This window comes from Protobothrops mucrosquamatus, unplaced genomic scaffold (assembly GCF_001527695.2).
Source record: "Protobothrops mucrosquamatus isolate PMUCROS unplaced genomic scaffold, P.Mucros_1.0 scaffold1025, whole genome shotgun sequence".
Taxonomy (NCBI): domain Eukaryota; kingdom Metazoa; phylum Chordata; class Lepidosauria; order Squamata; family Viperidae; genus Protobothrops; species Protobothrops mucrosquamatus.
In genome coordinates this window covers 451,167-464,611 of record NW_015387260.1, presented here as the reverse complement: position 1 = coordinate 464,611, position 13,445 = coordinate 451,167, and the positions used below count along the sequence as shown (strand labels likewise).

At 39.5% G+C, this 13,445-nt stretch overlaps 1 protein-coding gene across 1 annotated transcript in view; it reads right to left on the bottom strand.

The window, feature by feature from the left end:
- Nucleotides 1–13,445, bottom strand: part of LRP1 (LDL receptor related protein 1) — a 313,597-nt gene that overhangs the window by 184,642 nt on the left and 115,510 nt on the right. Inside the window, exons 5-7 of the mRNA XM_015819951.1 lie at nucleotides 6,737–6,856; nucleotides 4,207–4,335; nucleotides 3,301–3,564 (exon numbers count right to left, since the gene is read on the bottom strand). Of these exons, the coding sequence (XP_015675437.1) occupies nucleotides 3,301–3,564; nucleotides 4,207–4,335; nucleotides 6,737–6,856 (513 nt within the window). The remainder of the gene's footprint in view (nucleotides 1–3,300; nucleotides 3,565–4,206; nucleotides 4,336–6,736; nucleotides 6,857–13,445) is intronic.

Sequence of the window (13,445 nt, the reverse complement as noted above, 5' to 3'; positions counted from 1 at the left end):
AGACGTGGTTGTTCCAGCTTGCGGGACTGGCCTAAGGGATTTTAAAGGGGTTTTAATTACTTTTAACCTGACAAATTTAAATATTTCTTTTTAATCAAATTTTAATTAGGTGTATAATATGTTAGTATTTTATCCAATTGTCAGCCGCCCTGAGTCCGCAAGGAGAAGGGCGGGATATAAATGTAATTAATAAATAAAATAAATAAAATAAATAAATATAATCTATGAAAGAAATCCACATGGCCCTCAGTTTCTATCTCCACAAAGCTGAGCTAGCGAAGTGAATGGAATATGGTGAAGGGAGCACTACGAACAGAATTCAGGCTTAAGCCACAGCTATTGGCAACAGTGTAGATTCCTCTTTTGCTAAGGCTCTTCCTTGGCTGCCTGCTATGAAAAAGATCAAGCCACAAATAATTAGCAATATTTCCTTATAGCATCAGATTCCAGAAAACACAACCACAATCTGCACTTCTTCTTCTATATGAATCATCCTGACTTCCAAATGACTTGAGATTTTATTTCTCAATCACTATCTCCAAGTTGAGAAAGAGAGTCTATTTCGCCAAAAGTTTAAAATAATAAGCAAAAACCATACATGGATGTCACTTGAGCAACCCGAACATTAATAAGTGATGTCTCTGAAATTACACAATTTCTTGGGGGGGGGGGGAGAAGACAGGGCTGAACAGAAAGGGGTGGCAATGTCACTAGAGGAAGACTGAGAGTATGCAACACACCAATGGAAAAGTACATATCATATTTTAAAATCATGTATATGAAGAATAATCCAGCAAATTAAAGTCTTAGCTTTGCCATAGATTTCCTGGAAAATGAGTAAACAACAATTTAGGCAGAGCTGCCCAAAACTTTCTGAAATTTGGTCTCATTCCTAAACTATTCTACTATTAAGAGGAAGGTAAGATAAACTAGTTTAATTTAAGTTTGCTAAGTTTTTTTGTATGGAATAATGTAGAACTTTGGTAGATTAAAGATGACAGATGTGGCATGGGATACTAATACATATCCCGGCATTAGAATAGGTACACAGTTTTATGGGTGTATCGTTGACTTTTTCTGTGGATGGATTTAGGAGGAATAACTTTACCATCAATTCTTCTAGGCCACTAGGCTTCCTAACACAACATGACAATGAAACAATGAGACTGCAATTGCACTTTAAATATGGATCAGGGAGGGTCTCTACCTAAGGAGCAATCAATCTATCAGGAACTTGGTTCATGAAAAAAAAAATCTTAACTTGGCTTCTTTTCCACCTGGGACTTATGAACTCACCCCTGTCCAAGTGTCTCCCAATCCTCATGTCATTGAGAACTTCAGACAAAAAAGGATGCATTGTCAAAAGAAGGCCCAGTGCAGACAAAAAAAGGATGCATTATCAAAAGAAGGCCCAGTGCATCATACGTCAAACTCCATTTAAAAACCAAGACAGTGAACTAAGCTTCTATCTATTCCTTTAAGAACCTATTTTAATCTTCTACCGCTTGCTTCTCTTTTTCTGCCCAGCAATACTTTATGATAAATTATAGGATGCTGTGAATTAACTTGTTTTCCTGAATATGGTGTAAGAAAGTTGGCTTGACCCAAAAGTTACACTTCCCAATGCAATAACTACAAAAAAGAAAATTCAGACATCAGTGGTGGCTCAGCACTTTTATTTTTATCCACTCTTAAATGGATTTAAATTGCTGGGCACTGCAGTCCTAGCAAGTAAACATACCACATTCAAAGTATTCAGTATATACACCAGTCCACAGTTTGGTATCCACCTGTGGTCTACACATGTCAGAATTGTCAAAGAAGATATGGAGGCCTTGTTGTTTCAGATTCAGGGACCATCAAATCTGTGCACATCCTTTCCGAGAAGAAATATTATCAACGACTAAAAATAAATAAAACTAAACTAAAAATGAATAAAATGAAGAATCCAAAGACTCCATCCAATCCCTGGAGATATAGTATAGAACAGGGGTCCTCAACTCCTGGTCCATGGCCCGGTGCCAGGCCACAGCCCATTTGGAACCAGGCCACAGAAGTTGCATTTGTGAAAGCGGTAGATGCACAAAACCATCCCTCCTACCCCCCCCACGCCAATGTCGCCCCCACCAGTCCGCTGAGCCAGAAAGGTTGGGAACTGCTTGGTAATTTTGTCAGCTTTTTGTTATACTGGACCACTGTGTGATCTTCTCACACATACATTTTGGAAGCTCTCATTCAGAATATATTTACTCTGAAAATCGGTTTATATTTCTTTTCAATTCTTCTTTACGTTCATCTCTTATTTGTACCCTTTAACAAAATAATAATCTAAAAATGTGTCCTTTTATATCCCAGTCCACATTATATACTTTACTCAGTGAATGAGACTAGGAGCACAAGTAAATTTACTCAGACATGATTGAGAGGTTGAACTGGTAGTTATTTTCATCGTGGTAGACCTGTGAAGATCTAGAATTCCTTAATGCCAGCTCTAGGTTAAAAATTATGGATGTCCACTCTGCTACAGTTATTTCCTTGGTTCTCTTAATCCTCAGCTTAAATATGGCATTGTAGTTTAATCAGGCATGAGTTTTAGATTAAAAAAAATAAAGGCCAGAACATTCTGATGACATAAAAAGATTAAGAATTCTTTATGATTAAGAATATTGATCCCCTGTTGACTGTTTTCCAATCTTTGCAGAGGAGATTTCTTCATTATAAAACATAAATATGCTAATAGCTTGAGGTCTATGAACGTATATTTCCCAAATGCTTCCCCTTTTGCCTCTCTGATTCATTTCAGTTGTGATAAAATAAACATTATGTTTTTAGCTTCGTGTAAAGCTCTATTAAAAGTTTTGCCAACCAGGGAGATACAAGTCTATGATTTTTGGTCAGGTGGTACAGGAGCCAAAGGGTTCTATGGTGCTCCCTGTCCCTAGGTGGAGATTAACAGAGAGTGAGGTTGCTAAGAGATCCTTTTTCCTGATCTGTCCAGCAATAGAAAGAATGAGAAGAAGGATTTCTGTAGGAAGATCAGGAGCAGGTAAAGGAGGTTATAAGGTTATTATATCCAAAATATTTTTCTTCCACAGCCATATCCTAGAATCAGAAAATCTACAACAACTGGCATAAACCAACAACTATTACATAAAAATACAGAATTTTTAAAAAATCAACCATATTACTTCTTTCTTTAAAGTCAACTAGCCCTCTGTACCTTAAGCATCAGATATTTCTCCGTAAGAACAAACTGTAATTCTATCTGGTAGTATTGAAATAGAATAAACTTCTACTTACTATGCAAGTTGAGAGAGATGTTGATAGTCCATTCCTCAACGAACCCTTTGAGGTTAGGGATTTTGGCACATTTGAGAACGGTCTGGGGGGAGCTGTCGCCAACATGGACCCAGCAGACCGTGTCTTCTATGTAGTTGAAATCCATGGCAGTAGTTTGTTTGGTGCTGGTTGGGCTGATGTTAGAGACAGGCCCGCCATTCAGGTAGGTAGCCATGATGTTCTGAGAATTGGCAATGAGCAGGATGGGTGGTCGTTCTACTGGTTCTGAGAAGAAAAGAAAATCCAATGGAGAAGCAAGGTCAAAGGGAAGGTCACATCTTTCTTCAAAGAGATACAGAGGACAAACTTCCCAAATTGCTTGCCAAGGAAACCTCAGAGTAACAAACACCAACAATGTGTATACAGGATGAGTTATTTTCAGTAACATTAAGACGACCAACAAAATCTATGCGGAGGCCTTTTAAGCAAGGGAGATAAAGGGGGGAAAAATCCGCTGTGCTTCCTATCACAAATTAAAAGGAATGCACAAAAGAAGGCAAAAGAAGCACAAATTGGCTACTTGCGCTTCTTATAAAAAACAGCAAATCACTTCAAAATGGAGACGCATGTCTAGCAAGCCAACTTCATTCAAGGGAGTAAAATTCAAGATCTTAGGAGTACAGAGCATTTCATGTTGTTAACATTTTCAAAGTACCTGAAGAATTTAAAAAAAAAAAACGTGCAGTAAATTTTTCCGACAGAAAACCAATAGAAAATAGCTGCTGCATTTTCACCAGGCACATATATTTGTGAGAAACTGAGAGTGCTATCAAATGGTGCTTTGGCGCTTAAAAATAGAAAACACTTTGTAAAGTGGCAGCCACGGCCTACAAGATATTCAACCAGGAATAAAAAGAAATGATGTACCGTTCTTGGCTTTGCAAGATTTGTGATCAGGCTGGAGCAGATACCCTTCTACGCAACTGCATGTGTAGGAACCATCATGGTTAGTGCAGGTTTGGCTACAGGTACCGTAAATAGAACACTCATCAAAATCTGTTGGAAAGAGGGGAGAAAGGACAGTTAAAGAAATACTTATTTTAGTTACTATTTCCTACAATTTTCATGCCACCTAATCCAACAACTCAAAGCAGCTTATAAAAAAATAAAAATAAAAATGCTGAATAACAGTAGCAGTAGCAGTAGTAGGCTTTGCCTGTTAAGATTTATATCCCACCTTTTCTGCAGAACATCAAGATGGCAAACATAGCACACCTTGCTCCAATCCCCCTATAGCAGTGGTTCTCAACCTGTGGGTCGGGACCCCATTTGGGGTCGATCGACCATTTCACGGGGGTCGCCAAGCAAGGCTGTCCGCCATTTTTTTTGTCCGCCATTTTTTTTGTCCGCCATTTTTTCCCCTTTTCCGGCGGGTGCCTTACCTCCCTTGGGCTGGGCCAGCTGGTGGTCGGCCTGCTCTGTCTCTGCCGCTTGCCAGCTACGCCTCGGCCGTCGCAGGGGGCGGAACCATGCATGCGCGGCGCTCCCGGGCAGGGAAAGTCCTCGACTTACGACTGGTTGGGTAGTCCTCGACTTACGACTGGTTTAGTCCTCGACTTACGACCGGTTTAGTCCTCGACTTACGACCGGTTGGGGTCGCGGCATTAAAAAGGTTGAGAACCACTGCCCTATAGCAACAGCCACTTGTCATCGACTGTATATGGGATTGCACTTCCCTGACTGAGCTGGTGTGCAGTTTGGGGCTCCCCCTGGACTCACAGTTCCTGCTCAAGGAGCAGTTGGCAGCTTTTGTCTTGTGCACCAGCTGCGACCTTTCTTGGACTGGGAGGTCTTGCTCATGGTTATTCACCTCCTAGTTTGGATTAGTGCAATGTCCTTTACATGGGCTGCCTTTGAAGACCCCTTGAAAGTTACAACTAATCCAGAATACAGTGGCATGGGTTATATTGGGTGTTCATACATTCATCCATGTTATACCTCGGTACAATGTAGGTGGCACAATGGTTAGAATGCAGCATTGCAGACTGACTATGCCCACAGCTAGGAGTTCAATCTTGACTGGCTCAAGGTTGACTCAACCTTCCATCCTTGTAAGGTCGCTAAAATGAGGACAGGTAAAATGGGGGCAATATGCTGACATTGTAATCAGCCCAGAAATTACTGTAAAGCACTATGAAGTGGTATATAAGCCTAAGTGCTAGTGCTATTGCTACATTTTATTGTGTGAGGTGCACTGGTTCCCCTTTCCCGTTTGTGTGCAATTTAAGGTGCTTGTTATCACCTTTAAAGGTCATTATTTTTTTTTCTTGCATCTTGTCATTTTTAAATTCACTTTCAAATCAGTTTTATTCTTGTCAGATCACCGTTTTGCTGTTTATTAAAAAAAATTAAGGCTTTAAACTTAGTTAAAATTTATTTGGGTATGAAATGAAGGAAATTCACCAGGTGTTGTAAAACAGGTCACCAACGTTTGTCAGTTGGCGGACCAGAGGAAAAGGGAGGGGGAAGCATTTTACATGTGTGCGTGCACACAGGGCCATGAGCACGCACGTGCCACAAATGGGGCGGGGCTAACGCCTGCATAATACTCACTAGCCCTGCCCCATTCTTGCATGGCGCAGCATCTTGTTTCTGGGCCTTACAGCACAGCAGCAGCCATTTTTGCGCCTTGCAGTACAGCAGCGACCTGGTTTTGCACCCCGTGATGCAGTGGCGCCCCATTTTCGCACTCCGAGGCGCAGCAGCGGCCCGTTTTTACACCCCGTGGCACAGCATCCTGTTTTTGCACCCTGTGGCCGTGGTGCTAGCACAAGTGAAGAGGTGTGCGTGCACACATGTGCACGCTGACCAGCCTATCCCGCAGCCTGGACGCCAGCATGACACAACCCACTACCGGGACGTGGCCCACAGGTTGGGGGCCCCTGCTGTAAAACCTGTCAATCCAAAGATTCCTAACAGTTGAAAAGCAGTTAACAAGCCATTTCCCAAAGTGATTAGAAAAGGAATATGTGAACCCAATGCCTTTTCAAACCATTCAACCATGATTTGAGAGCTCTAAACCCACTGGAGACTGCTAACTCACAATCACTTCTCAAGAAGCAACTGTATGGAGCACTTATGGGCAATTGGAAGTTTTCTCCTTGACCAGAAAGGAATTACTGAAGGGGCAGTATACTTGCTGGCTCTTCCTTCTGCCATGGTCAACGGCTCTGATTTTTGTGCAACATCTTCTGTCCACTAGTTCTTCCACAGAAGTAATTGCCTCTCTCACATTTGTCAAGATGGGTTGTGATAGGGAAAATCTCTGAATAAGCATCTTAAAAATTGCAACAACCAATTTATCACTGTTCTTACCCATAAAGGAAGGAGGGAGAGTTTATGAATGAGGTCTAAGGAAGTCCAGAAAACGTAGCCTATCTGCTCATTTTTCACTTACCTTTGCAACTTTTCCCATCTTCAGCTACTTGGGAGGAACTGTTACAATAGCATATGGGTCCATTCAGAGTTGGGGCACAATGGTGTTGGCAGCCCATACTTGAACAGTTTGCCAGAAGCTCTAAAAAGGAGGAGGAGGAGAAGTAGTAGTATCAGTTAGAGGTATAGAAGGAAATTAAAGTTTTCAGCAAACTTAACTCCTTGATTGGTACTACTATACATCCATTCCTCTTTTGCATTAATATTCACAACCGGCAAGAAAGTTCTACAAGAAACTCCAAAGTTTACCCTCAGCTACTGTAAAACCTCTTCAGGCTCATCTTAAAGTCCTGCTAATTGTGACACAAAAATGTCTTTACTATTTTTAGAGAATATATGTGCCAGTTGAGGTTGCTGCTGCCGCGCCCTCTCCCCTCTGGCTGCTGGTCACTGCCCAGCACGGCCATTGGCTTGGGCTAGAGGAGAAAAAGGATACCTGGTGTGTTCATATAATGCCTGACCTACTCCTTGCTCATGCATTCTTCAGGCATTACATGGGCTCTTTATAAACCTTGATACAGCTGGTCTTCTGGAGGGACAATAGATTCATTAAATGTTCTTTTTTTAAAAAAAAAAACCTAATAAACCTATGAGCTTTTTTTTTTTTAAGTTGTTGGTTAACTTAAACTAGAAAAGAGTGCCAGTTCTGTCCCATCTAAGTGGATTAAAGATTTACTATTGCTTCTCCTAACTAGGGTTTTTTTATGTCCATGTTTTCTTTTGTTTTAATTTTTGGAAGTGGAAGTATGGTCGTTCTGCCTCCTCTTATACCATTTTGCACACGCCATGGGATAGTTCCAGGTGCAGCTGACTGCAAACATTTGCTGTCAGCATTGCCATCCAGCAAACTTACCAGCTTGAATATTTGGAAACTGAGTGAAATTAACAAGAGTTACATTAAGAAAGAGTCTCTTTCCTAATCAGGTGATTGAAAGACTAGTAAACCTCTATCCAAAGACAGTCCAGCTAACAGGATTGTGGGGTGTAAGACAACCAGAATGAAACAGGAGGAAGCCTCAAAGCATCTCTGTCTGGAATCCTTCTGCAGTCATCTTTTCCCCCATTGGCTTGTCAGCTGGACTCTTCTGGATATAGGTCTACCAGTTTTCCAGAAGATCAACTAGCTAGCAAAGCCAAAGAAATTCCTATGTTTGAATTGTCTCTAGTAAAACTGTAAGAAAAGGGCAACTCTCAAGTCTTATTACTAAGGCAAATTAGAGTTCAGCCATCAGGGTACCACAAATTATGCCAGCACGTTTTTCTGAGGACTCAAGAATGAGGGGAATGCACAGTAACACAACTGTATGGAAGAGCCCTTCTGTGACTTGTTTTGCATGTATATTGCACAATGCAATATTCAGGAAAAGCTTTGCTTCTACACAGCACGTCCACTAAAAGTAATTTAGATTCAATTGCCATGTCAGTTTGTGTTCATACATTTCAGCTACACCATTCTTCATTTCAATCATTCTTATTCAAAAATAATGCAACTATGCTCTCTAAATATGCTATGGAGTCTTATGTAAATTCTTGTACTACAGATTTATCTGCATTTCTTACATTTATACTTTTTAAAACAGATTTTTAATTAAGAAAGTCATCAGGATATCAACTCAAGCAGGAGTCCACAAATTCTATAGATCCAAACAACTTTGGCTCAATCTTTAAGCAGCCCGTCTCTGGCTGATAAAGATTAATCAATCAGGTAGTGAAATAATCAGTCCAACACTTGTTTTCTATACCAATTTTATCAGATTACCCATATTTTCCAATTTGACCCTCTTCTATTAGAATATGTATGAAAATTCCTCGTTTATTTAGATATTCCTTTACTCATTCATTTTGACAGTCAACTCTGAGGCATTCCAGTCACAATCCTGAAATTAACATTGTATTACCGGTATGCTTCATCCTTGTAGTATCAGCCATGGGATGATTACACACATTCTCTTTTAGAATTTCTCAGGGAAATTTCCTACTTCTCGGGGTACCCAACACTATTTATTTTACGAGCTGGATCAAGATAGGGCTTGAAAGATTATGGGGGTTTTGAAATATCCCCAGTAATGTGTCTCCTTGAGCAATGCAGTGATTTCATGACCTCCCAACAATGGATTCACCTCTAGAACACTGAGATCAAAAAGTCTTGAATATCAACCAAAGGGACAGTTGAAGGAGGCAGTGGCTACAGCAAAGTTGCCCTTCATATGTCTGGATTTCATGGTTAATTGCTACTAATGACTGCAATATATGTTTCCATCTGTCTGGCGGTTCCCCTGACACAAAGAGGAGAGACAAAGTGGGACCAATAATGAACTCTCCAAACAGGTCTTTCCTTTCTATTATCCAAGAATCCATAACAAGTCCAGATTCCACCAAAGACAATTAAGGAGCGCTCACACAGAATGTAGAGATTTCTCCAAAAGTATGTAAGTGTTATTCCTTCTTCCAGAATATAATAGCACAATGTCAAAAAGATGCAAATAAAATGCTGAGGAAAATGAGAAGTTGTATGTCACTTTTTTTCCAGATTGAAAGCCCAGTTCTATTCTCTGACATCTAAGGATTATATATTCTCAAACAACATGGGGCTGAATCTGGGCTCAGCAATCTTTCAATTATTAGGGGCTATTTCATGCTTAAAAGATGTCCAATGACTCTTCAGAAAGACCATCTTTTTTTTTTCATTCGTTTTTGGAAGAGGGGAGTTTCTTACTGATGGGGATGGCACCAGTAGGACACCAACCAGTTTAATCCCATCTTTAATTACTGCCATATGCTCTGAAATGCTGCCACTGAAATTTGATGGCAAAAGGACTGAACCTTAGTGACACAATTTCAGATTGCCTTTGTAAGGATAGAGCGGTTGAATAATTTGACTCCCCAAGGGCTTCTACTGCTATTTCCACTGATGTTTCAAGGTAAGTTAGGGTAAAGGTTCCAATCTGTTTAAAATTTATAACTAAATTTAACCAGACCAATTATGGGGTATTTAAGGTCTGGGAATCAAATGGAGTCCAAAGATTGCCTATCCTAAATTAAGTAAGTATGACCTAATTTGATATAAATTGTCAATCCTAAGATTCTGCAGTGCACCAAAAAAGAACTGGATATGCAATTATTCAGAAGTTCTGGTTTGTTTTTTGGTGAACCCACTAAAAGCAACATGCTGCCCATGAACATGCAATTTAAAAAAACAATGATGTGCTTGATAGCCCTACCTATAAAATTCTCCTGCCACCTTCTAAATCTGCAATTGAGCCTGAACCCTGAATAGGAATGATGCCCGGGCATTTTTATCAACTTTTACTTGAATGCTATTATTTATTAGATTAGAAAAGACAAAGCTCATATGGAGGTTTCTATTTATGTTCAAGGGAATACAAGTCAAGATACCTAGCATATCTTCCTGTCCTAGATCAAAAAAAGAAAAGGTTTAGCAGTAGCCTAATCCCTTGCATGAGTTTTACTCTATTCAAATTTACAGTGCCTAAGGTATAATGAGTTCACTTCTACTGTACTGACAATATCTGTCTGTCTTCACTTCAAAGGGACCTTCACGGAACCTTCCATTGTTAAGTAAGAAGATAGTAAGAAGATACAACAGCATCAACCCAACTACTTAAATGGCCAGTAAGTCTCCTTACTCCTTGGGCAAGATTATCCATGTGTGAAATTCCCAAAACAGGAAAAAGTATATACTTGTCAGGCAAAGGGCAAGCTTTAAGTCCTATTTATATGAGCTTTACTGGAGCCGATACTAAGAAAAGACCGCTGTATCCTCCTATGAATAGGTCTTGGTTTTACTACTGAATTCCAAGTCTCTCAGTTTAACAGGACTTACTTTTTCTTCCTTGGACTTTTATATTATATCTCCAAAATCCACTACATGAGCTGTGCCTTCATAGACAAAGATGCCTCCAAACAGAAGAACATGTTAATACATACTATTTCAGCCACAGGCTATTAAATTTGCAAGACTTTTAAGTCCAATCAATTGCCTATAATCTCAGCTTTCAAGAAGATTCTGAAAGCCAACACAAGTGTACTTAACTTCCCAGTCAATCTCAGTACTATCTGAATACTTGGCTAAATGGCTTTTTAATTATCTGGGAAATACCTACCTCATAGTTCCCAGCTACACCAACAATGCTTGTGACATAAAGACACCATTCAAATCAGAACATAAAGGAGGAGGAAATGTACCAAACGCCAATCGTTCAAATTCAGCAATAAGATAAGCTTGCCTAATTATAAATAGAAGCAGACTGGACTATGGCATTTGTGGCTAACAAATAACGGATGTGCAAATAACTGGATCCAAAGCTTTTCTGTGGCTATCCTGGCTAGGAATTCTTAAGTGTAGCCTAACATATCCAGAGGGCATGAAATTGGAAAAAAGCTACTCAATTGCTTGAAGATAATTAAGTCCCTCCCCACTGGCATGCCTGCAACTGATGAAAGGTCTGCTCTCCTAATGTGTGTCATCAATGGTCAGTCTGTCAGATCATTTACAATATCTATCTGCATGTTTTGCTTCCTCTTTTCTCCTCTATGCCTGTTGCAGTGAGTCATTTAGATGCTGTTCATTATAACAATAGCAAAAGCACTTAGCCTTATATACTGCTTCGTAGTGCTTTACAGCCCTCTCTAAGCGGTTACAATGTCAGCCTATTGCCCCCAACAATTTGGGTCCTCATTTTACCGACCTCAGAAGGATGGAAGGCTGAGTCAACCTTGAGCTGATCAGGATCAAATTTCTGGCTTTGAGCAAAGTTTGCCTGCTTTCTAACCACTGTGCAACCATGGCTCCTATACTGTATACGCAGCACTTAAGATTTTAAGAATGAAAGCACCCCCACATTATCATCATATGAATGGTCCTTATATAATCATAATCATAATCATAATCATAAAGTTGGAAGGAACCTTGGAGGTCATCTAGTCCAACCCGCTGCTCAGGCAGGAAATCCTACACCATTTCGGACAAATGGCTGTCCAGTTTCTTCTTTAAAACTTCCAGTGTTGGAGCATTCACCGCTTCTGCAGGCAGGTTGTTCCACTGGTTAATTGTTCTAACTGTCAGGAAGTTTCTCCTTAGTTCTAGGTTGCTTCTCTCTATGGTTAGTTTCCACCCGTTGCTTCTTGTCTTGCTTTCAGGCGCTTTGGAAAATAGCTTGACTCCCTCTTCTTTGTGGCAGCCCCTGAGATATTGGAACATTGCTATCATGTCCCCCCTCGTCCTGATGATGATATCATAATCACCATCATCTGAAATGCCCTTAAATAAAACACACAAATAAACAGAAGTCTCCAAGGATGAAAACTTGCAGATTTCCCAAGTGTGGTCAATTTGACCACACAATAGTTGAAGCTGCTTGTAAAGAGATGAAGTGTCAAGTGATACATGTTACTCTTAATTTCATTTTCAAGCTTCCATTCCTTGTCTGAGACCTTTTTAAATATTATATACATATACGTGTGTGTATGTGTATATGTATATATTCCCTGGAACTTCACACATTTCCTGATACTTCATTGCTCCCTTACAATCTTCATCAAGAGAATGTCTAACAGCCTATGTTTTCAATACAGATCAAACCCTATCTCAGTTATTGTTAAAATGAACATTTGAAAGATGCTAAAAGCAATTCTACAAGCATAGCAGACATTCTTATGATATGTGCAGATGCACAACAGAACAAGATTTATTATGCCAAATTTTCCAAGCTGAGATCCTTGTTTAGAATGCCAGACATGCAGGTCAATGAATCAAACACTAATTTAGCTTTTTTGTTTTCTATATGCTTCAGATAAGCTGCTTTTTTAAAAAAAAAGCCCAGCATGCATGCATTAAATGACTTTTTTAACTTGAAAAACTGCTCTGGAGAACAATGGCAAAAGAGGCCATATGTCATCACTTGGAATAAGCCAATCAACTCAGCTGGCTTTTGCTACAAAAAGGAATACTTTGTTCACATGCATCCAAACTAAATCCCTTTGCTCCAATTATGTCTTTCTCTTTATAGAGTATGCCTCTTTATAGGGTGATATAATTTATTTCTATGCCAATTCTTGGCCAAAAAGTCTCCAAAGGTATTTATGAAGTGATATACAAAACTCAACCTATACCTTTAAAGTAGTAATATATCAGTGATATATTTAAAAATTATAAATCAAAATGCATGCCTTTTACAATGAAAAGCAATACTACTATAAACATACCAAACCATTGGTTTTGGGTGGTCCATACTAAACTGAAAGGTATGTTTCCATTGTTTTGGTCCATATTCAGAAAGAAGCTCAGCTGGATTTCCCAAAAGTGCTTTTTTCTAAAAGGCAGCTGGACTTTCTTGGTGTTTTTTTTTCCCCTTTGAAAATTTTTTATTTCTCATCCAAGAAGTTTCTCCAGTTCTTGGATGAGAAGCGAAATATTTTCAAAGAAAAAAATCCAACAAAGTCCAGTTGCCTTTTGGAAAAAAAAAGCACCTTTGGGACAACCATGACCTGGATGATTGAGAATCTCCATAGACACTCTGATGGATCTGATGGTTTAAATGTGGTTTTTCTAAATCGAAAATGTTGAAAAGTGGGAAAAGGCCCAAACTGAGGAATCTTATACGAGTCGTAGCACATTGAAAACTTTGAAGACTGTTTCATAGTAGGATCTC